We start from the raw sequence: 27,973 nt of genomic DNA, 5'->3' as shown, positions 1-27,973 counted from the left end.
TCCTGCTTCCTCGGAGCTCTTTCTGAGCAGAATAAAGGTTTTTTTAAAACTGAGTCTTGGATCCCTCCTCCCCCACAAAATAAGCCAATTACAAAGCAGCATTTAAATGGGCGGGGACTTGATTTGAGCTTGGAGACTGCTGGTGCATACATTCCCAACACGAAAGTGTGGGTCCAGCGAGAAACGAACCTCAGGTAAAATTTCCATGCATAAACGACCTAGGTCTCCGTTATCTCACTTTGTCTACTTTTTCATCACTCTCTGGCTCTGCTTCCTCACATCCCGTGTCTTGTCAGCAGTGTTGGATGTGGATTGTTGGATGTGGATAAGGTATGTATATTTTGGGTAGAAAGCCCACAAAATCTTGCCCTCCTGAGAGACAGGGAATGCTGACGGATCCAGGTTTTGCTTGAGGCAAGGTTTGGTTTGTTTGTTCAAGTTGCTTTTGGTTTCTTCCCTTGCAGGTGGCTGGTGACACAGCATGCCTTTGTTCCTAACTCCTGAACCAAGCATCAAATAGTCACTGGTTTCAGCATTTGCTTCTCAAGAGATGTCTGCAACCAGAGGCAATGGAGAGCACTGGAAGTCCTTGGAATCCGTGGGGATCAGCCGTAAGGAGCTGGCTCTTGCGGAAGCCCTGCAGATGGAGTATGACGCCCTGTCCCGCCTGAGGCAGGATAAGGAGGAGAGCCAGGCTAAGCAAAATACTGACCAGCCTCTCATTTCCTGGGATGATCCAATTCTGGATTACAACAAACCTGCTGTCAGGAATGACTGCCATAGTATCAAGGTCATGCGAGGCCTTTCTGGCTCAGACCCCACCCTTAATTACAATGCCCTCTCTGGCCAGGAGGTTTCGAGAGCTTTTGGGACCAACAACACTACCTCATCAAGTCTGCTGCCTGAGCCAGAGAATCAGCCCTGGTTGAAGGGGCCTCTCTCCAGTGACTACTTGTACATCTTTGACAGCTCAGGGGGAGAGTTCTTCACTGAGCCCAGTAGGACATCCCACCACAATAGTGGTGGCAGCAGTTCGCCCAAGAAGCTTTCTCCTCCCCCACTGCCTCCTCGCATTGCTATCTGGAATGCCTCTGAAGTAAATCAAGATTCCCTCAAAGAGTCCCAGCCCAATGATATCAATATGTTTTCCTCAGCCAATGAGAGAGCTGATGGAAAATTTCTAGACCGTAGAATCTCAGAGGAAGACCCGTATAGCACTGTGGACTATGATGGCATCAATGATGCTATCACGAGACTGAATCTCAAATCTACTTATGACACTGACCTTCTGAGGGAAGCCACATGGAGCTGGAAGGGAGGTCGGAGTATATTTGAGAAAGAAAGCAGTGGAAAGCCAGTTGCTCGCAGCAAGACCATGCCTCCCCAAGTACCTCCCAGAACCTACGTCTCCAGGTTTGGTGAACGGAAGAATGCTGCACCTAACAAGAACCGGAGGATCTCTGCAGACCCGGTAAGACCATTTTTACATCATTAAAATTAGCATGAGGAGCTGAGGATATGTTTGAAAAATTTGGAGCAGATGGAATGTTATGGAGGGAGAAAGAAGAAAATGTCAAGAAGTCTCAAGGCATTGGGAAGGTCTGCTGAGGAGTCTATGTATTCCTCTCCATGTTATCACTTTCTCATGATTTCAGATACAGTATGGAGATTCTAGGTGTCAAGGGATTAACGTTTGATATCGTAAAAGTATTAGTAACCAAAACGTCCTTGAAGATTGCCCGTCTTCTTTTAAGTTAATCTTTAACTGTATCTCAGGAAGGGCTGTGGTATAAAAGTGGCATACTGTACTCTTTTCAGTCAAAAAGTTAGGAAACACCAGCCCTAAGGTAGCTTGCTCCGTCTTTTCCTTGGAACCTTTGTATATGCATTTAATGATTGCATGTGTTAATTGCAAGCTATTATGCTTTTCTTTTCCTCCGTGAAAGCCTTCTGTTGCCTTATTAAGGGCTCAAAGGTAGCCATTGCTTTGGGTAAGAATTAGGACTGTGTTGTGCATGAAGCTGTGTTTGTACAGTTCCTGTATTCTAGCACTCATACAATCCTATGCAGAATTATTCCCACTGAAGCTCACTGAAATCAGTGCATTTAGACTGGAATAAGTCTGCGTATAATTGCACGGTAAGACAGGATCATGCAATAATGGACTGTCTCTATAGACAGAATGATCAGATCTTGCCTTGCCTGGGTATTCATAATTTGAATTATTATTGCAGCTATAGAGAGTTGATGAACATGGTAAGTGCAAAGCCTTTCCTTAAAGCTTTGCCATCTCAACAAATAGAACAAAATGGAAAATAGAGATGTCAGTGGCAGGCATATTGAAGCTACTGTTGGAAGCAACCTACTATTTTTAGTCTACGTGTCTTCACAAGTGACAGGAAGATTTCAGTGGAAGAACTGGAGACAGCATAAAATTTTCAGGACAGATGTTGGGGCATGGAACATATGTCAAGGTTTGAAACTACACGTGCAAGCGTTGTTTACTATAAGATGTGTATGGTTCTTAGCAGGTATGTTTTCAGGGCATTGGGGCATACTATATGTGAAGACGTTTGTTATCCACACCGATTTTTCAAGTGTTGCTTGAGTTCAGTATTTGCTTGAGTTCACAGTTTGATGTCCCACAAATTAATTTTTGAGTGAGACAGCAGTTTTTTCTTTTTGACAGATATTTGAGCATCTTCATAGAAAACCCCTTCTGGGACCCTCTTATTCTGTCTATAACAAAGTCAAAATCCCAGTTATTCACACTTGCACAACAGTTCTGAGATAACCACAGGAATTGTTGACGTGGATCAGAAAAATCATAAGACCATTATAAAAACAATCTTGTGGAACTTGCCGCAATAAATGTATAAAGCCAGTGCTTTTCAACTGTAACCAACTTCCAGTTTGTTTCTGGACCTAATTCAAGGTGCTGGTTTTGACCTTTGAAGCCCAGAATGTTATGAGAGTTACCAATCCCAGGGTGGGTCCTGGAGTTCGCCCAAAATTGCAACTAATCTCCAGACTACAGAGATCAGTTCCACTGAGGAAAAAGCTTCAGAGAGGACACCATATGGCATTATATTCCTCTGTAGGCACTGCCCCAAATTTCCAGGAATGTTTCAAGCTGAAGTTGGCGATCCTGTGTCATGGGCCCAAAGTATCTGAATGACTACCTCTACCCATATCAAATTGTGTTCAAGTCAGAACCTGGAGTTAGATTAGCAGGAGCTAGATGATCTGGAGTTAGATTATCAGGAATTCTATGCAGAGCGTTTTCTGCAGCTGCCCTCCATGTTATGGAATTTATCCCCAAGGAGGTGAGTTTGGGACAGGATTGCCAGGTCTCCAGCTATAGCAGGAGACCTCCCACCCAACGGTGGCCCTTCCTGCTGCTGCTGAGCTGGGCAGCAAGTGTGGGGGGAAAGGAGGGAAATGGTGTTGTCCCAAGGCATCACTTCCAGTGTGACCCAGAAGTGATGTCATCATGTCAGGCAGTGCTCCAGCATTCAACCATAAAGTGTTGGGCAAAACCGTGTTGTTGACAATGCAATGTCAGTTCTGGTGCACACCAAAAGTGATGCTGTCACCATACTGCCAGTGCCATCTCTGGCAAGCCCCCTTCCAGACGGTGAATCTACTGCTAGTCACCAGCCTCCATAGCAACCCTAGACTCATGCTGTGTCTTCAGGCCTTCCAGAACAAACTGAAGACTTTTAAAATTATTATTATTCTAGAAGACCTTTGAACAACTGTCCTGGATGCTGTTTTTGCTTTCTAATTTTTGAATGATGATTGTGATTTTACTACTCTTGGGATGTGATATTGCTGCTGCTCTTGCGATTTGATGGTTTGCATATGTGGTTGTCAAGTGGCTTGTAACCTTATGGGATGCTTTAAATGGCCCATGTAATAAAAAACACTAGATTTCAAGTCCCTGCAATCTGTGAAGTTGTGTCTTCAAAGACACTTTTTCACAGACTTTCAGTATTAGAAAAGGTATCCAGCTTGCTCAGCAATGCAGTTCTCATCAGTCCACACACCCCATCCCATCCCTGGGTGTTTACTCCACCGGATGGTACATGTATCCAATAGGAAGCCCATCATGGCTTGTACTTACTGTATAGTTCCAAAACACCTTTCCTAAGCTTCCCATTTGGCAGTAAAATGCTGAAATGAAAGCTCTCATGGAGTTGTACATTAGGGTTCTACTTTGGATTGCCACTGAATGCCAGTTTCTGAACTTTGTAATCCTGACCGAAATGCCACCCCCAGGATTCATTGTCCCTGTGGTACATTGGTTGTACTGAGTTTGCTGTAACATATTAAATGCTTTTGCCGCTGTGCCTTGGAAAGGGTTACATACATCTGCTGTGCTATTTATAAGAGCCACATAGCAGCAGTCTGAGTCGGTGTCCAGCAAAGCTCTTCTCTTTCTGAAAGGTGCGTGAGTCCACTTCGGCTTGCTTCCCCCTCCGAGAAGCGACAGCTTTTGAAACGCTGCAAGTTGCTCAGGAAAGAAACAGTGTGAGGAGTGTGACAGGCTGGTTTCCTGTCAGCAAGCAGGGATCAGGAAAACTGTTGACTTCTCTAGATCAAGCCTTTTAAGACGAATTCCTAGAGCTTTTGACATGCTGCTAAAAGTGAATTTCTGGTACAGTGGCTACTGGAGCATTCTAGGCCTGGACCGCGAAGATAGTGTTTACTAGATTTTGGCATTGCAGATGGGTCAAGACATATCTTAGAATACAACAGTAGATGATAAATGCCTATGGAACATAAAGGATATAAATATGAGCAAGCTATTCTTTGCCACTAAACTTCGTGGGACCAACTCCCCATGCAACCCATGAAAATGCTGTCAGGAGCTCCTGTTTGTTATGTAAGTTTCTCTCCATTTCTACTGTGCGAGAAACTAATTATGAAAGAGCATTAAAATTGTCTTTAGTGTCCGTTGTGTTCTGTCCCTTTCTCACTCGCTCTCCCCCTTCCTCTGTTTGGAATTTTAATTTTAATTGCTCTGACAGTGGGATCTTTGTTTGCTTTAAAGCAGTGAATTGAGGCAGTGAGACCACAGACACAAGCACGGCGTGGCGTGGCATTCAAAGTGTTTCTGACCCTGCTTCCTCTACATCCTGCTCTGGCATTTGGGAAAGAGGCAATGGAAACTCATTGAAAAGTTTTTAAGTTTTTCGCGATGAAGGGAGCTTTGACTCACAGAAGCTTACACCCTGGAACATTTAGTTGGTCTTTGAGGTGCTACTGAGCTTGAATTTTGTTCTACTAACATGACTACCCACCTGAAACTGGTTGTGTCTTGTTGCTGTTGTTAAGTTTTAGAGTAAGAAAAAAAAATTCAGTCAAGGTGGATACAGAATACAACAGAAATTTGGAGAGGAAGTATAATAGAGCAGGTTCCTTTTTTAGTGAGTTTAAAGCATTACTTTTGCCATGCCGAAAACATTGTGCATATTCATCTGACAGTTCCCACTCCTGTGGTTAAGATGTGCACTCAGGCTATAGACAGGTATGGAATATCGGATTCGTCTCGCTAGCTTCTTCCAAACCTGCTGTACAGATAGAACTATGGAAAATGCACCTTAAGGAACAGCTATACACTGGCTAGTTGAGTCATGCCAATATATAATACATTTCTAGATATAAGCAATGCATTGGCCCGGAAGAGTGCAGAGTTTCTGTCTTCAGCAGTTTCAGGCCAAGCCAAGGGCTGCATCACCTACGTAATACTTACTAAGGGTTGCCAGCCTACAGGCAATTGAGATCAGTTCACCTGGAGAAAATGCCTGCTTTGAAAGGTGGATTCTATGACATTATACCCCACTGAAGTCCCTTCCCTCCCCAAACCCCGCCCTCCTCAGGCTCCACCCTAAAAATCTCCAGGTATTTCCCAACCTGGAGCTGGCAACCCAATACATACTAGCTCTGCAGTGTTAACCCAGCTTGCAAGTTAACCCACATTTGCTACTGTATCACAAAACTGCCAAGAGTAAGATGGTAAAGGGTTGGTTGAGTTGAAAACTAGGCTTGTGAGGAAACCATTCCACATACTTAACTCTCCTTATCTGTTCAGCCCACATTCTCAGCACCTCAGTTGGGTTGTCTGAACTGCTCTGTAGCCTCAGTATCATGGAGAAACCTACACTGGCCAATGCACGAGTTGGAGTTGGAACTGTGTTTCATTTGTGGTTCTTATTGCAATTTGTTGACTGTGCTTTCTGTTTCTGTGTGGCCTTTAGTGCCAGGGCACTTCTTGGCATCATCCCGTGGCCTACGGCTATGAGCTGTTTGAGGTCTCTGAGGAGAAGGATGAAGAGGTTGCTGCTTTCTGCCATATGTTGAATGTGTAAGTACTTGTTTGGGACAGAAGAAGTCTCAGTAAAATACTGTTTCAGGGCTTGTCATTGGCCATCATCTCCCTTCGAACTTAAGTGTATATAGTGCCAGGGCGACATAAATGTCTTGAGCAACTGATTGCTATTGTTGATTTAATCCTTGGCAACTGGAAGAAATCCTCTTTGACTCTAGCATTTATGTTGCTTTGTGTCGAAGGAACGACATCTGTGGAAAATGTATTGGAAGCCTGGAACCGATTGGATGAGGATGAACCTATTTAGGATTATAATTCCTACCTTGGAATTGATTGAATGAGGATGAACCTATTTAGGCTTTTAATTCCTACCACTGGTTGCAGTAAATCAGTAGTAACAGAAGGCAGAGGAAGAATTCTACATGCTTTGACAATTATAAAAGAAGGAACTGGGGAGTATTACAAAGCCACTGTTGAATTGCAGAAATTGCTCAAATCAACACAGTCTCAGTCTTATGGTCTGATTGAGAATTACACTACTCCGAGAAAGGGCACTCTCATCTCTCTGACAAAGACAGCTTGTTCCTTCCCACCCTAGTCTCCCCAGTGTTTCTCTTTCCCTGTGCCACAAAAGGCACATCTCAAAAATATTTTCTGGTTTTAAACATGTACACTTTGCTTTCCACTACTTTGCATTCTCCTTTAATAACTGTGGCAGTAGACCCTGTTTAGGATGTAACAGCCAGTAGAGCAATTGTTCACAAAAATCACTGGGACAAGACTTGGGAAAGCAAGAACACACTCTCTATGTTTTAGGGAACAGAAAGACAAACTGTTGTTGTTGTTTTTAACAAGAATTTGCCCATATCTAGGCCATGCACATTCCACTCATTTGGTGGGCATGTCATGAATATGTCTGCTGGAACTGGCTACAGCTGAACAAAGCTGATGGGAAAGATGCTACTGAGGTATCAGGGCAAATGAACCAGTAGGCTGGGGCAAGAGATAGTGAGAGGAAGAAATGTGGGGGTTAAGGTTGAACCAAATAGTTGGGGGGGGGGGGGCTAGATGGCTGAGGCATGCTCCATTGCCAGAAGGTTCAGGAACACCGTGGTCATTTTGCTAGATATAAAATGCCTGATCCGTTTAGACAGGAGTCTTGGATTAGAAATTTCATAAATTACATTTCTTCAGAGAAAATAAGATCTTTGAGCTAAAGGGAAAACAGATTTGGCTTCACAAGGCTTGATGAGACTGTTCCTTGTAGTAAAGCGTCTGGTTTCTGCACCAGTCACAACAGCAGCAAAACCAGGCCAGCCACAAAGTCTCTGTATTGGAAGGACACATAAGAACATAAGAAGAGCCTGCTGGGTCATGTGTGTGTGTCTGTGTAAAGTGCCATCAAGTCGCAAGGCAAGAGATTAACAGAGGTGGTTTGCCAGCGCCTTCCTCTGCACAGCAACCCTGGTCTTCCTTGGTGGTCTCCCATCCAAATACTATCCAGGGCTGACCCTGCTTAGCTTCTGAGGTCTGACAAGATCAGGGGCCATCCAGGTCAGGGCAGTAGTTAATTTAATCCGGCATACTGTTTCCCATAGCAGCCAACCATTTGCCCCAGAGGGCTAAATGAACAGTGTATAGAGGCTGAGGCCCTGCTACCCCCCAAACACTGGTGTTCAGATATTTACTGCCCCCAAGTGCTAGTATTATGGGAGAGGGAGGAAAAGCTCCCTCGATCCATTTTCTTCACTCTCTTGGTATAAACAAAAGTAATGCTTTGTAAATTAACGAGAAGGAAAAGAACACTGCCGTCACCCCAGGAGTAATCTGATGAAGAGTGAATCTGCCTCAGGAGGTGCAGAATGTTGACAGCTGTTGAATGTCAGTCAAAGAAAAAAAATGGTGGGGAGGGGAAATGGGCCTTCCTTCAAGCCCCTAAGAATGTATAGATTTGGGGCTATAGAAGGGGATCTGGGGAGAAAGTTCCAAATGATGATCTCCCCTTCCCAGGTCCTTGCAGATCCTGGTGCTGTAATGATATGGGACAAAGAGGAAATTAAAAGGTCAAGTACCAAGCGCTGTAGGGGAAGAAAGAGAGGAAGCAAAACAAGGGGAAAGAGGTCCTTTCTGGTACTGGAGGGCATGGGCTGGTGATGGGAACCAACAGTACCCTCCTTATCTTATTTATTTCCCACAGATTGAGATCTGGCTACAGTACCAAGGACTACTCCCTTACTGGTTATGTCTGGAGCACTGTCAATCTCAGTCCTGAACACCTTGGCCATGGGGTCAGCTTGAAAGTGACTGTGGTTTACGACAGCCTGCAGGAGCCTCTCACCTTCACCTGTGACTGTAAGTTGTAGATCTGAACCAGGAAGACCCTTGAGCTCATAATGTCAGGCGGAATGCACTCCCTTCCTGGCAACAACTGGACCTCTATTACAAATTCTAGGAATGTCTCATGGAATTAAAGACCTATGAAACTGCCTTTAAAACAATTAATAAACCTTGTGGGGCCTTTTGAGACTTTTGGAAGGTACAAAGTTCCTACTCATTTTACTAGAAACCAAACATCAAGCTAGTGTGGGTTTCAGCTCTTCATCTGCCATGTTCTTTTACAGGGTGGGAAATTGATGTCTTCCCCCTCTTTGTACAAACACCTGTTGTAGAATCTGTGTGCATATATGATGTACATACATCATACTGCAGACAAGTGGTCTGTGTCGCTCAGTATTTTCTGCTCTGATTGGCAGCAGCTCTCCAGGGACTTAGAGAGGAAAAAGTTCTTAATGCCTACTATCCTTTGAGAAATGATAGGGATTGTATTTAGGCCCTTCTGAGCCATGGCTCAGAATATGAGCTATAGAATATGGTTATATGTCTCTACTGTATAGCCCTTGTGCTATGAGCCAGACACACACAAAAGCTTTTCCCTTAGAATCATAGAGTTGGAAGAGACCACCAGGGTCATCTAGTCCAACCCCCTGCACAATGCAGGAGATTAACAACTACCTCCCCCCCACATCCCCAGTGACCCCAACCCTCGCCCTGCAATGCAGGATCCCACCAGGGTCATCTAGTCCAACCCCCTGCACAATGCAGGAGATTAACAACTACCTCCCCCCCACATCCCCAGTGACCCCAACCCTCGCCCTGCAATGCAGGATCCCACAATCAAAGCACTCCCGACAGATGGCCATCCAGCCTCTGCTTAAAGACCTCCAAAGATGGGGACTCCACCACCCTCTGAGGCAGTGCATTCCACCATTGAACAGCCCTCATTGTCAGAAAGTTCTTCCTAATGTTTAGGTGGAATCGCTTTTCTATTAGTTTAAATCCATTACTCCGTGTCCTAGTCTCTGGAGCAACAGAGAGCAAGCTAGTTCCCTCATCAACATGACATCCCTTCAAATATTTAAACATGGTTATCATGTCTCCCCTCAACCTTCTCTTCTCCAAACTAAACAAACCCAACTCCCTAAGTCTCTTTTCATAGGGCATGGATTCCAGACCTCTGACCATTCTGGTCGTCCTCCTCTGGACACGCTCCAACTTGTCAACATCCTTCTTAAATTGTGGAGCCCAAAACTGGACACAGTATTCCAAGTGAGGTCTGACCAATGCAGAATACAGTGGTAGTATTACTTCCCTTGATCTAGACACAATACTCCTATTGATGCATCCCAGAATTGCATTGGCCTTCTTAGCCGCCATATCACACTGTTGACTCATGTTCAGTTTGTGGTCCACTAAGACTCCCAGATCTCTTTCACATGTACTGTTGTCAAGACAACTATCTCCCATCGTGTACCTTATGTTGTTTCTGCCTAGGTGAAGTACCTTACACTTCTCCCTATTGAAATCCATTTTATTACTTATGGCCCAGCTCTCCAGTCTATCAAGGTCATTCTGAACTCTGACCCTATCCTCCTGGATAGTACCTACCCCTCCCAACTTGGTGTCATCTGCAAATTTGATTAGCATGCTCTCTATTCCGTCATCCAAGTCATTTATAAAAATATTAAATAGTACTGGTCCCAGGACAGACCCCTGTGGTACCCCACTAGTTACTCCTCTCCAGGATGAAGTTGTGCCATTAATGAGCACCCTTTGGGTTCGGTTGGTCATCCAATTACCAATCCACCTAACAGTAGCAGTGTCCAGCCCACATTTTACTAGCTTTCTTTCAAGAAGATCATGGGGGACTTTATAAAAGGCTTTAATGAAATCAAGGTACACTACATCTACAGCATTCCCTTCATCTACCATACTTGTCACTCTATCAAAAAAAGATATGAGATTAGTTTGGCATGACCTGTTTTTGAGAAACCCATGTTGACTGTCAGTGAGCACGGCATTTCTTTCTAAGTGCTTACAGACTGTCTGTTTAATTATCTGCACTAGTATTTTACCTGGTATTGATGTCAGGCTGACTGGGCGATAATTGTTTGGGATTTCTTTCCTCCCCTTTTTAAAGATGGGGACCACATTAGCCCTCCTCCAGTCTGCTGGAACCTCTCCTGTTCTCCATGAATTCTCAAAGATTATTGCCAGTGGTTCTGAAATCACTTCAGCCAGTTCTTTTAACACCCTTGGATTCAGTTCGTCTACACATGTCTAGAATACATGTTTGACTATTTCTTTCTTCTCCTTTCTGCTGTATAACAAACTCCAGGAGAACATGGTTTCACCGACCTAAAGATCCCACTCCTTCTACCCCATAAACCAAGTCATCATTATTGGTTAAGATCAGATCCAAAATGGCTGTTCCCCTTGTCGCTTCTTCCACTTTTTGGACTATGAAGTTGTGTGCAAGGGAAGTGAGGAATTTGTCGGACCTAGTCATTTTGGCAGAGTTAGCCTTCCAACAGATTTCAGGATAATTGAAATCTCCCGTTACTACTACATGTCTCTTTTTTGAATGTTTGGACATCTGTTCCAGGAAAGCATCATCTAACTCCTCAGTCTGGCTTGGGGGTCTATAATATACCCCCACAATGACATCACTATTTTTCTCACCCTTAATTTTTACCCAGATGGTTTCAAGCTGGGTTCCAGTGTCTAAGACCTGGATCTCCTCGCAGGTGTAATCATCCCTAATGTATAATGCTACTCCTCCCCCCTTCCGATTTGGTCTATTTCTCCGAAATAGATTATACCCTTAAATTAATACATTCCAATCATGAGACTCGTCCCACCAGGTTTCCGTAATGCCTATTATATCATATTTGCTTTGTACTATTAACAGTTCTAGTTCATCCTTCTTATTTCCCATGCTCTGTGCATTAGTGTAGAGACACCTTAGACCACAGGTCCTTCCTCTTGGCAGCTTATTTAAGATTGTTTCCCTCCCATTGTTAAGTTTTTGAACTGTCTTTCCTTGCGTATGTTCTACCCTCTGCAATTCGTTCCTATCTATATTTGCAGTTATTGTCCTCACTTGAGGCTTTAAATTAACGTCTTGCTCCCCCAGGAGATTTAGTTTAAAGCCCTCCTTATCAGGCTTGCAAGGCTGCGGCCAAACACATTTTTACCCACCTTTGTGAGGTGCAAGCCATCTCCCGATAGAAGAGCGTTATCCAGGTAGCGTAAGCCATGGTCCAAAAACCCAAACCTTTCTTGGTGACGCCATCGACGCAGCTACTCATTTATTTCCAGAATTTTTTGTTCTCTTCCCAATCTGTGGCCTACTACAGGAAGAACTGACGAAAACACAACCTGGGCTCCCAGTTCCTTCACCTTTCCCCCCAAAGCAGTATAGTCCCTTTTAATACTTTCTGGGCTATGCCGAGCAGTATCATTTGTTCCCACATGAATAAGAAGGAAGGGATAATGATGTTCTCATCATTTAGTGAACCCTGTCAACTTTGTATTTTAGTTTACAATATTATTGTAAGATACCAGCTGGCCTTAGTGCCCCCTAGAGGCCACAGGTTGTAGTCATCTCTGTTTGGGAGGTTTAAGAATGGGCATCCGGAGCCTCAGTCCCATGCATCAGAGCCTCAGATACTTCACCCACTTCCTCCCTCCTCTTTGCTGAGGCACTGCCTCTTTGCTGCCAACCTGCAGCTGAGGAGTCCTTCCTGGCTCTTGTCAAAGAGGTTTTGATAGCCTTGCTGACTTGCCTCCATCGCTACCTGCAGCTCTGGTGACTGACAGTCACTCCAGCCAACTGAGTAGCTGCCAGTTTGTCCTTCCTCTCTTTGCTCATCCAAGCCCATCTGAGGAATCTCCTCACTTTTGACATAAGAGGAGCCTTGCTGGATGTAGCCAGTGGTCAGACTAGTCTAGCATCCTGCTTTGCATATTGGCCAACCTGTTGCCTAGATGGCCAACAGCAGGACGTAGAGGTTAATGACTTCTACTGATGTTGCCTCCTAGCACTGATATTCAGAGGCTTACTGCCTCAGAATGTGGAGGCTCCCTTTCATCACCATGGCAAATAGCAACTAATGAACCTGTCTTCCACGGATTGATGGGGCCAAAGCCATGTGTCATTTTAATTTTGTAAAATGTTGTTCTTTCCAATAGGCAGTTATAAACCAAGGAATTCTCAAGTTGGATGAGGTCAGTGTTGCCCTACTTTTGTAGTGTAACATGATGCTTTTCACTCAAAAGGCCTGTAGGATGTATTTTTGCAGTTCAGGATACTGAATAATCACTGGCAAGTCTTCTTCACTCTCTCGGCTGGCGAAATTTCACTTTATATGTTTATGTATTTTCCTTACAGGCATGTATGTGATGCTACAAGCTAAACATGATTTTTTTTGCTAAACCTTTCATAATTGCTTATTAAATGGGTATTTGGAAAGCAAATGTTGAAGACATTCAATTTGCAAGTTCATAAATGCTGAGCAGTGTTTATGAATTTCACAATTTTGTCTAGCGTTACCTTGATTTTGTTCTTTGTGATTGTTTAACTGAATGTTTAATATTTAATGTACTGTTTAAAATGCATTATCTCAGCATTTTCCATTCAGTATTTGTTCTCTTCGTATTTAAATATCCTGTAACAGATTAACAGTTATCCATCCATGTCTTATAAGCAGTGACCAGTATCTAATTTAAGGAGTGTTTTATTCATGTAGTTCACTCGTTTAATGAAGCAGATTTGTACAATTAGTTCAGCTTGACCTTGTTCAACAGGTGAACAAACCCAATTAAGCAAAGTCAGGTTTCTTGTTAACATTTCCAGTGTAAATGTGGAGATTAATGAAATGTAGGATTTGCTTTCTTCAATTAATTTCAAAGCCTCTTTCCCCCCCTTCTCTAACACTTTGTCATAAATCAATCCAAATTTTAGATGCAGAAAAGAAAAGTCCCTGTGTGAGGCATCACAGTATTAGCTCAGATCAGCTTTTTCATCAACACGGGCATGCGGGCATTCCATCTGATGATGTTGCTCTTTCATTGATTTGGAGTAGCTGTTCTTTCATTCTGATAGATGCTACTTATTGATCAGGTCAATTTTACAACTGGTCCCCTTGCAGTATGTGGCCTTCCTCGTTTTAGTCATTTAGACTTATTTGCTTTGCTGGTACTTTGTGCCAGGCACCTGCACTCTGATCGTGGCACACAATTGGGTGTCGGATCCAGCAATCTGATCAAGCAAGGAATTGGGGTGTTTTCTGCTTCCCCTCCCCCAGCAGTCCCTTCTGATCCTTGAAAATCTTGTTCCTGGGGCCCACCTGGAGTAAGAGCCATGCAGGTCCCTGGGTTTCATTGCCTCTCTCATTGGTTCAGCTGAAGGTTGGAAGACAAGATAGGCAATTTCACCCTTTCCCCCTGCTTCCCTCAACCCACTGACCTATGTGACTGTTACTGCAGGAGGGTCCCATAACCACCTTTCCCAGGGTCAGAAGAGACTGATGGGGAAGGTAAAAGCAGGGAAGATCCAGTATCATCAGTGCCGTCCACTGTTGGATCACTGGATCCAACCCATTGCTTGGATTGGCATTTGACCACATGCTCTTTTGTTTTTTACTTTACTATTCTAGTTTAAGCATTCCAAATCCAACATTAGCTGGGGATGCTGTAGCCTAATTATCTCATTTATGCCTCAGTATCAAAATTCAGAACTTTTAGGAGGCTATGCTTTGAGACTAAAATTGAGAGAGGCTGATTGGTTATTGGCAACATTCTGCATTGCAGCAGAGGGACCAGGAAATTAACGAGGCTCGGAAAGGACTGGAGACACATGGCATTTTCTGTCATATTAGAGAAAGTGAGTCTATGGCATGGTTTAGGGCAATGTTACTCACTCAGTGGCTTGGGAACCGCATGTGGCTCTTTGATAATGCCCCTATGGTTTTTTCTGAACACCATGCCTCAATGTTGCACATGCCCCATGTTTCAAAAAAGTGTGCAAAACTATTGCCTGGTGGGGCTTGTGGTTGACAGATGATTTCCCCGTTGAAACAACTTCTGCTGGAGTGACTGGAGAAGATAGGTAAGCTGCAAGCCTCATGCCATCCTCGCCAACAATCCCTCTGCAGCCTCTACCCTCTCATCCCAGCACCTGCAAAGAGGAGAGCAAGCTGAGCACCAGAGAGAGGAAAAAAACTCAGGAAAAGAGCAAGCTGACCACAGTGGGTGGTGGTTTTATTCCCCTTTCTCCATGGCCAGCTTGCTCTTCTCTGGTTGCCTTGGCAGCTTGCTGTGGCTCACGCTTAGGAGACAGCAGGGACGCAGAGAGGGAAGTAATAGGTGCACAGGCTTCTTCCAAAGGGAGGCTTATAAATGGTGCAGGCTGTCTCTGAGCAGGCTTCTGCAGTGGGAAAGCTGAGCACCCTTTATTCCCTTCTTGCTCTCAACCTGGCATGAGGCAGAACAGTGTCGGAGCAGCTCACTCTCACCTGAGCGGTGGGCCTCCTAGCAAGGCAGAAGACAGCAAAGGGGCCCAGGCTTCCTGCTGCAGGAACCTGCTCTGAGCAAGCCAGCTGTGCTGCTGACTTGGAATGCTCCTGGGCTGACCCAAGTAGGTTGCTTCAGTGGGAAGCCCTGAGTGCCCTTTTGCTTTGATCTCTGCCTTCTTGCTGTCTTGCCAGCATGAAGCAGAGCAAGTTCTTGCAGCTGCTGGCCAGATCTGAGCAGGCAGGCTCTGCAGAGAAAAGGCAGGCGCTTCGCTGATCCTTCCCCAGCAGATCCCATATACAGTAGTTATGTGGAGGTTCTTTTTGTTGTCGATGGTAATTACAAATGTGGTTCTCTGTGAGTACCATTGAATTAGAGCAATCAGTGGTCAAGTTGGTGAATTTTGGGGAGTTTTATGAGGTTCATCGTGCTGAGCCTGTTTCCCACCCCCTCCTGGCAGGTTCTTCCACTGTGGACTTGCTCATTTATCAGACGTTGTGTTACACACATGATGACTTGCGCGACATCGACGTGGATGACTTTGTACTCAAACTGTGTGGCCTGGAGGAATTCCTGCAAAAGTAAGTGAGTGGGCTTGGGGAAAAAATTAAAGATTACATGCCTTATTTCTGGCCTCCTTGATGCATTCTCAATCCCACAATCTTTAGGGGCTCTGTGTGTGCTTGAGAAATACAGGATTAGAGATCATGCTGTTTTTGTGGAGTAGACTGAAGAAATATGGGAATAGAAATGTTGCTTTAGGCAGTGGGTGGATGGGTGAGAATCAACATGAAGAGATATCCAAATAACCCTGAAGCTTTCCCTCTTATATCATGTCAACATGTAAGCAAGTAGCATGTTTTATCCCAGCTCCCGACATCTGTTACATAGCCCTTCTTTACTCTTACTGTCTGTCTTACAATGATTTAATAAAATCTAGTTGTTTTAGAACAGGGGTCCCCAACTTTGCAACCATAGGCGCCATGGTGCTCCCCAACACTTTTCTTGGCACCTGCCAAATGTTTTTAGAAAGTGGGCGAGGTCACGTGGGATTTCTTCCCAGCAGGGCTTCTAATTGGCCACTGGAGATCATCTGATTGACTATGCAAATTTAAAGAAAACATTGCTTTGGCATCATCTGCCATCACAACCCAAGGATCTTCACAGCATGATTGAAGATAAGGTGTTTGTGTACAAGAAAATATTTTAAAGGCATCCTGTTAAAGCTTCTGCTTGCTGAAGAGTTACCGTTCGAGTTATGCATAACCTCGCTTAGTTGTGGTTGGTTGCCCCTCCTTTGGCAGCCTTTTTTGTGGCTGTGCCTATCACGCTGTGTTATAATTCCTAAGGTGCCCGCAGGCTCAAAAACATCGGGGACCTCTGTTTTAGACCATACTGAAGACTTGTTTTGTAAAGGCTTTAAGAACCTGAATCTAATCCCTGCCATCTTTGCTATGATAGCATAAATTGCATTTACACAGCCTCCATTCTGAACTGGCTTCTCTCATTTTCTGCCCACATAGTTTGCACCTGTGTACTTATTGCTTGTCATTTCTTCCCTAAAGGTGTTATTTTATTGGATAAACTAGATTATTTTAGCACCTCTTAGAAGCACGGCTTTATCTTTTGATTCCTTACATAATTTATATAAGAACATAAGAAGATCCCCCGCTGGATCAGACCAGTGATACATCTAGTGCAGCATCCTGTCTCACACAGTGGCCAACCAGTTCCTCTGGAGATATACTTGTCAAGAAAGCCCCACTGGAGGCCTTGGTTGCCCATGGAAGGCCATGACTAAATCCTGGTGCATTTGTATGCCTCGATAAGCATGTTTAATGGGAGAATTCCTTGATGAGTTAGGAAGTAACATTCTTTTAAGTAAAGGTGATGCTTAGTACGTTGGCAAAGGAGTCAGAGAAGTTTAGTATTTTCAGAGCTGATCTTCAGCCTGTTCTATGAAGGAATGACCATTAGTGAAGGAGGTACAGTAGAGACAGTCTCCCAAATAGAATGTGCTGGAGACCAATGCATTCCTTGCAGCTATCATATAATCCTATGTGAAAGATGCTGAATGCTGTCTTGAAAGAACCGTGTTTCAAAGTAAAATGTGCGTTGTCACCATGTTTCCATCTCCATGAATTGTTGCAGTTAATGTGGTTTAGCAGGGACTGCCAGGTTGGTCAGCAACTAACGCTGGTGCATTCTGTGATGTGTTAACTGGATTGAGAGCTGGAGCATCTGCTCAATAGTGTGTCTGCTTCTAGCATGCTGGAGTGATGTGCCTATTTCCTCCCAACATGCACCATCTATACTTGAAATATATGCCCCATCTTTTCAGCTGTTGTTTCTTCTCTTTAGAACTGTGCAGTTGTGTTAGTTGAAATCTCCCCTGGAGTAATACTGAAAACACCATTTGCTTTTCAGGAGAAAAATCAATAAACTTCTCCCATTGGCCCGCTAACAGCCAACCAGGAACTAGCATTCCACATTCTTAGCAGGACATCTAGGCCATTTAACCTGCTCTTCTTGACCGCGGTGTGCTGCATTTCAACCAGACAAATTACTAATGCTGTAAGGAGGCATTGAGAGTGGCTTTATGGTTTTTGATCTTAAGAGCTTGCGGTCCAGTTACAGCGACTGGGAATGCAAGCTGGCAAGTGTAAACTGGTTATTACTGTGACTGGCTGGTTAGTGAACAGACTTGGAAACCACAGAGTCCTCTGCAGAGAACCATTTAGAGTGTGTGTGTCTGCTTATAAGCAAGAGACAGCATGTGCATTGAAAGCCAAATCAAGAGACAAAACCTCCCAGATTTTGGTGTTTAAATGTGGATATAAATGTTGTTGTAAGTCTCAAGGCTATTTCCTTCTCTTGAGGAGCCCAGGCAATAAGGAAGGTGGCTTGAAATGCAGTCTGACTTTTCTGTGTTCATGGAAGGCAATAACTGTTGTGCAGGGGTCAGTTAACAGCTCAGACAGCTTAAGCGTATCACTTTTGGTGTTGCTCGATCCCTTCACACCTTTCAGTCTGCACAAGGTGCATAGGAGATTTCTTGTGACTGCAATGGATTCTAGCGAGAATAGAGTCCATCCTCTCCAGGGGTAACTGGAGAAGCATGTCCCTGATATGGAGCCAGAGAACCAATAAGAACTGTTGCAATACTTATTATTGGCTTCTAGGAGTCTTTATTTTTTTTAATGGTGATGTTGCCATCAGCAGAAAAATCTTCCTTTTATGTAATGTGCCTTAACTAAAAACAGAAACAAGAAATGTACATCAGATGAGGGGAAATAGCACTGCCAACCTAGAACCCACAGGCGCCTCATGTATTTTTCCCCCTTGTAGGGGGATCCAGAGCTAGATTATGGAAAGAAAAAGACACATTCATGATTGCAGCCTTTATAAGGGGGAGGTAGCAAGAAATTAGAGGCTGTGAATTTGGCAGAGAGATATCCTTGCTTTTGAAAGAGCTGTTGTTTGATGATTAGTTAGATTTAGGAAAACGTACAGCTCAATTGGATTCCAGCTAATGGACTCTCCACGTGATGCCTCCTTGGCCACCCTAAACTCTCACTTGCATTCCTCTCCTCCGTGTGATATCCCTGAACATCTGGGTGCCCAATTCCTTCTCCAGGGTCTTACATGACCAGGAAATTTTAGACTCACTGTAGCTGGTAATCTCCACTTGGGGTGGGGGACTCCTTAAGATGGTCTGCCTCCAGTGTTTGATGGTTTCTTGAGAGTGTGTTTGGGGCATTACCTGTCAACATGACCAGTACCAGATCTGGCCCTTGCAGCATTTTTTAATCAATTTAAAATGGCTGCAGCCTCCACAAGTTGCACCCATGGACACGGTCATGTCTAGTCTGGCCCTAAGTGGGCAGGCTGCTAGAGGACAAATGGATGAAATCTAGTGATGAATATAGCCAGGCACAGGTTAGGACACATTTTTGTGCCTACTTTGAGGTGAAGCATGGTTAGTTCTCTGCCACCATTCCACTTGCACAAAGCTGTCCAGCTGAGCTTTTCCATGTTGTGAAGATTCCAGCATGGATTCCAACTTGCACTGATGTTTTCGTTAGGCATTTTCCAGATACCATCACTTGCCTCCGTTAGGAACTGGGCACCAGTTTTCTGTGTTTCCACACGTGCTCCCCACATTATTTTAGAACAAATGTTCCAGATTTTTTATTGTTCCTGTATACGACAATTTGTAAAATAAGCAGAAAAATGTTGGTATCATCATACAGATGAGACCATTGATCTGGAGAGACCTTTTAGCCTGTCCAATTGTGACATAGGGAATATGTGGCATTGAAGACAAAGTATTGTGCCTGAGTGTAATCCTCTAACTGCTGGCCCATCCTTCCAGACAGCTTCCCCCGGGATAACTTTGCTGCAGTTTTGGCTTGATGCATTGCAACAATTTTGTAGCATCTCTTGCTGAGTCGGCTGCTAGCTAGCAAATTGCCTTTATCCTCAAGCCCCATGGGCTTCAGTTTATACCATTTTGAGTGTGATAATATCAGTCTGAGAAACAAAGGGAAAGAGACCTTCTTTTTTAATGTGCAGATACTAGAAAGTCTAACATACTGGACACAATCCAGAGTAACTCTTGGTGGTCTGGCAATACTCCATGAATAGATAAGGACTTCTGTGCATAATAATAATTTCCCCATGAGAGTGTTCATTTTCTGTTGTGACCGAGTGATATTATTTGAGCTCTACAATTTCATTTTTAGCTTTAAAGGATGGCTTTTCCAGCAATGGAAACCACAAGAAAATCTATTATTTTTCTGTGCCAGCTTTTATTTAAGGATTTTTGCAAAACAGAGGCAGACACGGAATTGGAGGACTCCTGTAAGTTTCTAATTGGACTTAATTGCCACAGGCTGCAATCCTGTAATGGCATTTAGCTGAGCTCCTGTTCTGCAAAGGTGTTAGGCATGGTTTTCCCATTGTCCTACAAGATCTATTTACTTTAGCTGTGAGCCCTTTTATAGGTTAGACTTACTAGCCAGAATTTCTCATACCCTTTAATTGTATCATTTGTTATTGACACAGAATGTTTTCTTGCTATCAGTTGCTGTTGTTGGTTCACACTAAATATTTACCTAGTACCAGAAATGCAATTCACATCCAAGGGATCAACAAATATTCCCCTTGTCTTGTTAACTCTTGAACTTGCATGCCCTACTGAGTTGCTCACTGGGTGTCCCTCAGGACATTGGGCAGGGGGTGAAGTCCAGACCTCATAAGCAGAAATATCCTTCATAAAACATGTAGATGCTTCTCCGCATGGGGTTCGACGTACTAAACTCAGTTTAAGTGGTTGAGCTTGTAGTGTTGAAAGGAGAAGGAACAAAAATTGAACTTTCCACACATGCCTCTCTTAGAGGATGAAGAACCTTAGTCCCAGATGAGTGTAGCAGCTCCTTCTCTTAATGTAACATACACACCTATTTTCAAATACCAGATGTATGAGCCGCTCTCCTTGGACAGCAAAAGGGTGCACCTGGAATGCCCTGCCACTGGACAAATGTCCTGTCAGCCCAGTTTATGGGCTGGTCCTGAATGATTTATGTGTTGACTTAGTTTTAGTTAGCTGGGTTTTTAACCCACTGTTTCCTAGAAGCTTAGGAGCAAGTAAGACTGTTGAGATCCAATACAGCACCTCCTCAGACAATAAAATTAGACATCAAGATTAAATGTTGTAAAATTACTCCATACCTGCTAAAACCCAGCCATTACAAATCAGCCCTCATAAAAATGACTTGCAGGACTTCCTGAGAATGAACCCAAAGTCTTTCTAGTGAGCTTGCACAATTGGCATTCCTAGCTGGTGTTATCTCCTTTTTCCAGCCTCTACATTTTTCTTCCCTTTAAAAACAGAGTACCCTCTGCCTCCTGGCTCTGCAAATTTCTTGCTTGTGTGATGGCAGCTGTGGCGGTCCCGGCCCGGATGTAGGCTCTGCTGAGATAAGAACTGACCTTTCCTCTTGGACTGGCAGGTGAAAGCGCCAGACTTCCTGTTATGACTGCCCTTCTGCCCTTCACCATTGCCCTTCTGTTTATCAAGAACAAAATCAAAGTTTGAGTTCAGTGTGTACAATATATAGGGTTGTCAACCTCCAGGTGGTATCTGGAGATCTCCTGCTACTACAGTTGATCTCCCGATGACGACAATCAGTTCCCCTGGAGAAAATGACTCCCCCAAACCCCACCCCAGGTTCCACCCCCAAAATCTCCAGTTATTTCCCAACCCAGAGCTGGCAACCCTAATAGTATAGTCCAGGTTTTAGTTTGCATGCACATGGCATTTAAAGAGGCTGCATTGTCAGGACATGAGGTATAAAGGGGCTTTGGTGCAGATTGAGGTAGGCAAGCTCTTCAGACTATGACCTGTGAGCCACTGTGGTAAAGTGGTTATAGTGTCGGGCTAGGATTTGGGAGACCCAGATTGAATCCCTTTTCTGCTGTGGAAGCTAGCTTGGGTGACCTGGGATCGGTCACAGACTCTCAGCCTGTTCAGATGTTTTAATGTTTTTATGTGCGCCACCTTAGGGACCCTGATTGAATGGAAAGACGGTATAAAAATGTTTTAAATATATTTTAAATATATGTTTTAAATATATTTATATATTTAAAAACATAAAAACTTATGTCACAGGGTTGTTGTGAGGATAAAAAGGAGAAGAAATGTGTCAACTGCTTTGGGGAGAAAGGCGGGGTAAAAGGCAGGGTTTGAAGTAAAATAAAAATAAATAACCTACTTCCAAAAGACTTTTTCACCTCAATCACTGGGGGGGGGGGGGTTGTTTGTTTTTTTGGTTGACGCTCTGTGAAAATTGTGTTGTCTATAAAGATTGTATCTCCTTCCAAACTTTTTCTCTTCCATCTGTGCAGTCTACTTTTCTTTCATTCTTGGTTGCTGCTGTTGTGGTTTCTTCCGTAGATGTGGCATTTTTAATGGTTTAAAAAGTGTACTCTTTTAAGCCCAACCATGAAATGAAATTGCCAATTGCTGATTCTTTGGGAGAAAAACTGAGACCTATAAAAGTGACTTGGCTTACCCAATATCTCCAAGGCAAAGTAATTCTAGTTCTGGGATATTCATCGTCTTCTGTGCTATATGCAGGATTCTAGAGGTAAACAGTGATTTCAAAGACCTTTCCTGCCTGCAGGAGCCTCTATACAACATGGGAGGGGGGAGCCGTTTGGTTGCAGAGGGATTAAAAAAAATGTTTTGCATCCTTTCAGCAAACACCCGCTAGGAAGCCATGAATACATCCAGCACTGCAGGAAATTTGACATCGACATCCGGCTGCAGCTGTTGAAGAGGAAGGCTGTGCGTAGTGACTTGGCTCGGACAGTGAGTACCTGCATTGGCAGTGAGTGCAAGAGTGTGTTCAGGGGGACAGAGGCATTGCCTACCAGCCGGCTGTGCTGCCTGCTGTTGCTAGTTCTGGTGAAATATCTACTCCGTCTAAAGTTGTCAGTAGAGTGACGTAAAGGGTGGGGGAAAGACCTGGCCTCTTGATGGTGGGGATAGAACCTCAGGCTGCTGACTCCTGGTCAGGTAGTGATGTTTGCCTTGTCAAAGAGAAAGAATCCCAGTCTTAACGATATGACCCATATTTGCTTACCTGCAATTGTATTTTGTGTTTGCGTTTCCTATCAGCAGTACAGTGGCGCTCGCAGCTGTTACGGGACCTGCTGCAAAGCGCCGTTTCAGGACCAGTGCCTGCCTTTAATTATTGATTATTTTTGCAAAAGAAAAACTCAAGGTGGCAAACATCTACAAACTGGTAAAACAGGCCAAAAAAGGAGGGGGGCTTGCCAGCATGGTGTGATGGTTAAGAGTGGTGGTTTGGCGCGGTGGACTCTAATCTGGAGAACTGGGTTTGATTCCTCACTTCTCCACATGAGTAGCAGATTCTAATCTGGTGAACTGTGTTGGTTTTCCCCCACATGCACACATGAATTCAGCTGGGTGACCTTGGGCTAGTCACAGCTCTCTTAGAGCTCCCTCAGCCTCTCCTACCTCACAGGGTGTCTGTTGTGGGGAGGGGAAGGGAAGGTGATTGTAAGCCAGTTTGATCCTTCCTTAAGTGGTGGAGAAGGTCGGCATATAAAAACCAACTCTTCTTCTTCTTGCTGTGTCTCCTTCCTTCTCTTGCAGTGTGGCTAGCCACTGAAGTACTCTGGGGAGGAGGGTCCTGATGACCACCAGCCAGGCTGTATGACCGAAGGAGCTTTGTTCTCTCCTCTCCCCTTCTGCAGAATGGCTGGTTATTAACGGACTCTGAGTCCCCGGCAAGAATTGTGATCGCTGTGTATGTGTCCGGTGCCTCCTGTTCTCCAGAATCCAAATCTGGCACCAAAGTCAGCTTATAGTAGATGTAGCCAAAGGGCAGCAAGAAAGTCTCCAAGCCTGTGGGTTTAGGCAGTGGAAGAAGAAGAACAAGAAGAAGAGTTGGTTTTTATATGCCGACTTTCTCTACCCCTTAAGGGAGACTCAAACCGGCTTACAATCACCTTCCCTTCCCCTCCCCACAACAGACACCCTGTGAGGTAGGTGGGGCTGAGAGAGTGTGACTGGCCCAAGGTCACCCAGCTGGCTTCGTGTGTAGGAGTGGGGAAATAAATCCAGTTCACCAGATTAGCCTCCGCCACTCATGTGGAGGAGTGTGGAATCAAACCCGGTTCTCCAGATCAGACTCTACAGCTCCAAACCACCGCTCTTAACCACCACACCACGCTGGCTCTCTCTGGAGTTGCTGCCCGATCTAGATCTGAGGAAGATTCCTTCTATTGACGGCCTTTAGTCCCAGCTGTCACAGCTTTGGCAAAAGCTTCTGCTTTGCAGCACCCGCAAAAGCATCTCTCATTGATGATGCTGTATACACACGGAAATACCTTTGTGGCAGCTTCTGGCTAGTGGAAGGCTACCGCAATATTAGGAGTGAGGGACCCATAGAGTGGCCCTTGCAATGTAGTGTAAAAAGTCACTGAGGGCTCTGGCCTGTATACCAATGCCCCTTAATGAGACACATTCCTGCACAGTAGTTTTGGCAACGTGGGTGACACTTTAGATTGGTGCAAAGAGGTAAGGGGATTCCTTGCATCATCACCGGGAGCTGAGGTTGGATCCTGTGCCTTAGTGCCTCTCTGCAGTAGACTGTAGGGTCAGGGTCAAAGAGCTCACCCCAGAGAGCAGTGCTGCAGGTCTTTGGACTCGACTGATTTTAGTGGTTCCTGCATTATTCAGAAGCTGCATTTTCCTGGAACAGGATTGCTCTTGCATGTAATCCTCGTGTCTGGGTTGCCATAGAAATGTAATCTGCTCACCTTTTATATGTAAATTGCTTCCTTGCTAACCCATGGTGGATCTGACAATCTATAATGTGTGATTTGGAAGTGATTCATACATTCAGTACATTCATATTTGATAGGATCACTTGCAGGAACAGTCATATGACTGGAAAAATGTAATCTCTAAAAAATTTTATTTTATTTTTATTTTTAGACTTTCTCCCAGCTGAAGCCAGGCTCAGGGCAGCTAACATCATATACAACACCATAGAACACAATAAAAACATGCAAAATTACCCCAATAAAACCAAACAACAATGGCTGTTAAGTTAGAACTAGAAGACTTATCAGACTTCTAGCAGGAACTGTATTTAAAAGGGGTAATGTGAGGAGGAATTCAGTGCCCACCCCATCTCATAGTAATAGTATGTGTGCATGTCATACATTTCATTCATATTCATTGAAAAATGACTGTGTTCCTGTGAACACATGAAGCTGCCTTATACTGAGTCAGACCATCGGTCTATCAAGGTTAGTACTGTTTACTTACAGGCAGCTTGGCCACCAGTCAGACTTGGAAGGGCTAACAGAGAGACACTGAATGCACTTGAACTAGGGTTGCCAACCTCCAGGTACTAGTTGGAGATCTCCTGCTATTACAACTGATCTCTAGCTGATTGAGATCAGTTCACCTGGAGAAAATGGCCACGTTGGCAATTGGACTATATGGCATTTAAGTCCCTCCCCTCCCCAAGCCCCACCCTCCTCAGGCTCTACCCCAAAAAACTCCCACCTGACAACCCTAACTTGAACAGCTGCTTTCTTTTTTGCAGGCGAATGATGACCAGAGCCCTTCCACGCTCAACCACTATGTTCACCTCCAGGAGAGGCCAATCAAGCAGACTATCAGCAGGTAAAGATGAGTCAGGAACTAAAGAAAATTGCAGGGGGGCAGCATCTGTACAACTTTCATGGCACAGGCAAGCTACAGCTAACGAATAAAAGACAACATAATAGATCCAGGATTGGTCTGGGCCAGCTGCATGGCATCCATTTAGGCTGTTCAAGAATAGAATATTTATTTATACCCTACCCTCCTCCAGCGAACCAGGCTCAGGGCAGCTAACGTCATCGATATACATACATAATAACAATTTTAAAAGCAATTAATACAATGCCCGTAGTCCCCTGTGCAAGCACTGGGTCCCACTCAAAAGAACTAGAACAAGGGTGTCAAAATTAATTGTTATGAGGGCATGACATAAATGTCACTTGGCCGGGCCAGGCCATGCCTCGCCAGCCCAGATCAGGACTGGGGGGCGAGGGCGGCTGCCTTGGCTGACCCACAGGCCAGATAAGAGCTCTCAAGGGGCCGGATCTGGCCCGCAGGCCTTATATTTGACACCCCTGAACTAGAATAAAGGTTGTAGTAGGGATCTTCCATATGCAGCAGGTGTGGCATCCTGTTCTCATATTTCTTTACTGATCCGTTCTGTTCTTTTTGACCTGACAGGCAGGCCCTGACCCTTCTATTTGATACCTTCCATAATGAGGTGGACGCGTTCCTAGCAGCTGAGGTGAGAGGGCATTGTTGGGATTAATACTGTAGTGGGTAGGACAGGACTGCAAAGTCCACAAGGGGCACTTTTTAAAGTACAGTATCTAGAATAATACCCAAAGTAGGAGTCTGAGGTGTGTATGCACATGTCTTTGTGTTGATATGTTCTGTCATGGCTTCCTTAAAGGAGAACTGTCTCCCTTACCAGCACTAAGGTGAGAAGCTTATGGGTTTACAGTTACTCTGCCTGCTCCCTTTACTAATTTTTTTTAAATCCCTGATCATACTGGGTAGTAGAACACCTCATATCTTTTCAATGTATTTTTGAAGTGGTAAATTTCATAGAACCATAGAGTTGGAAGGGACCGCCAGGGTCATCTAGTCCAACCCCCTGCACAATGCAGGAAATTCTGAACTACCTCCCCCCCCACCCCCAGTGACCCCCTATTCCATGCCCAGAAGATGCCCAAGATGCCCTCCCTCTCATGATCTGCCTAAGGTTATAGAATCAGCATTGCTGACAGATGGCCATCTAGCCTTAAAAACCTCCAGGGAAGGAGAGCTTACCACTTCCCGAGGAAGCCTGTTCCACTGAGGAAACGCTCTAACTGTTAGAAAATTCTTCCTCATGTCTAGACGGAAACTCTTTTGCTTTAATTTCAACCCGTTGGTTCTGTCCAACCTTCTGGAGCAGAAAACACACACGTTTAACACACATGAAGTTTCTATGTGACAACATGTTGCAAGGGTTCCCCCCTTTATACTTTTTCTTTTGGGCCTGTCCCAAATCAACTTATTGTTCACAACGTCTTTTGCTTCCTGCTTGAAGCCAATGAGAGGTTTATGCTGCTATGCTAGGGTTGGGTCTGCCCATAAAATGAGAAATGACTTGACCCGTACTTGAACCTTTCCCTTCCCCACCTCATCTGATAGTGAAGTGCTTGCCTGCTTCTCCTCTTCCTCATTCCAGTCTTGAATCCTTCATGAGAGTCCAGTTTCTCAACATAAGGTGAAGGCTGCCAGCCACGAGTATGTTTGGGACTGCAGCCAAGAGGCTGAACTACATAGCAACATCAGCTATCAGTCAGAGCAGAAAACAAACTGTGTGTAGTTAAGTGATCCCCAGGTTTTATTCCTGGTATCATCAGCAGTTCTTATGGTGCTTATCCATTCTTTTTTTTTCCAGTTTCCCTTGTGATAAGTACAATAAGCACACACACACACACACACACACACACACACACACACACACACACACACACAAGTTTTGTCTGCTGTTGAGAAGGTTGTTTCTAATGCCTGTAGATGCATTTTTCTATTTGGAAAGTACCAGATTGCTTGACTCTTAACATAGATTAGAATGTGGGTTTCAGACATGATGAGTAGGGTTGCCAACCTCCAGGTGGTAGCTGGAGATCTCCCCGCTATTACAACTAATCTCCAGCTGATAGAGATTAATTCACCTGGAGAAAATGGCCACTTGGACTCTATGGCATTGAAGTCCCTCCCCTCTCCAAATCCCATCTGCTTCAGGCTCCACCCCAAAAATGTCCAGGTATTTCCCAACCTGGAGCTGGCAACCCTAATGATGAGTGGTGAAGCAAAGGAGAAAGTAAGTTAAATAAGATTCTTCTGTTGCCTGCTAAACTAGTTGGAAGGCCCTCCTTTCACTTGAAGTTGAGTTACCTGGCCAGCACTGAAAGTAAACTTTCATGCTGTTGTGAATGCTTCCGTCCTATAGGTGAGTAGTATGCCTGGGGGTAGAGGAACTAGTGCCTATGGCAAAAAGAATGGTAATGTTTCCTAATATTCATGTAGCTTAGTGGGTCTTAATTGGTAAGAGCTGTCTAAGCACCTGTCAGGGTTTGGCAGAGGTGACCCCCCCCCCCCAGCTGCAGGGAAGAGGTGGA

General features: G+C 44.4%; 1 protein-coding gene across 1 annotated transcript in view; it reads left to right on the top strand.

Moving 5' to 3' along the window:
* Positions 1–467: 467 nt before the first annotated feature.
* The window catches only part of PIK3C2B (phosphatidylinositol-4-phosphate 3-kinase catalytic subunit type 2 beta), an 82,885-nt gene continuing 55,379 nt past the window's right edge, over positions 468–27,973 (top strand). Inside the window, exons 1-7 of the mRNA XM_056845639.1 lie at positions 468–1,471; positions 6,264–6,370; positions 8,532–8,686; positions 15,648–15,768; positions 22,451–22,562; positions 25,339–25,418; positions 26,019–26,082. Of these exons, the coding sequence (XP_056701617.1) occupies positions 551–1,471; positions 6,264–6,370; positions 8,532–8,686; positions 15,648–15,768; positions 22,451–22,562; positions 25,339–25,418; positions 26,019–26,082 (1,560 nt within the window). The 5' untranslated portion in view covers positions 468–550. The remainder of the gene's footprint in view (positions 1,472–6,263; positions 6,371–8,531; positions 8,687–15,647; positions 15,769–22,450; positions 22,563–25,338; positions 25,419–26,018; positions 26,083–27,973) is intronic.

Source organism: Euleptes europaea, chromosome 2 (genome assembly GCF_029931775.1).
Source record: "Euleptes europaea isolate rEulEur1 chromosome 2, rEulEur1.hap1, whole genome shotgun sequence".
NCBI lineage: Eukaryota > Metazoa > Chordata > Lepidosauria > Squamata > Sphaerodactylidae > Euleptes > Euleptes europaea.
This window is presented reverse-complemented; position numbering and strand designations above follow the sequence as displayed.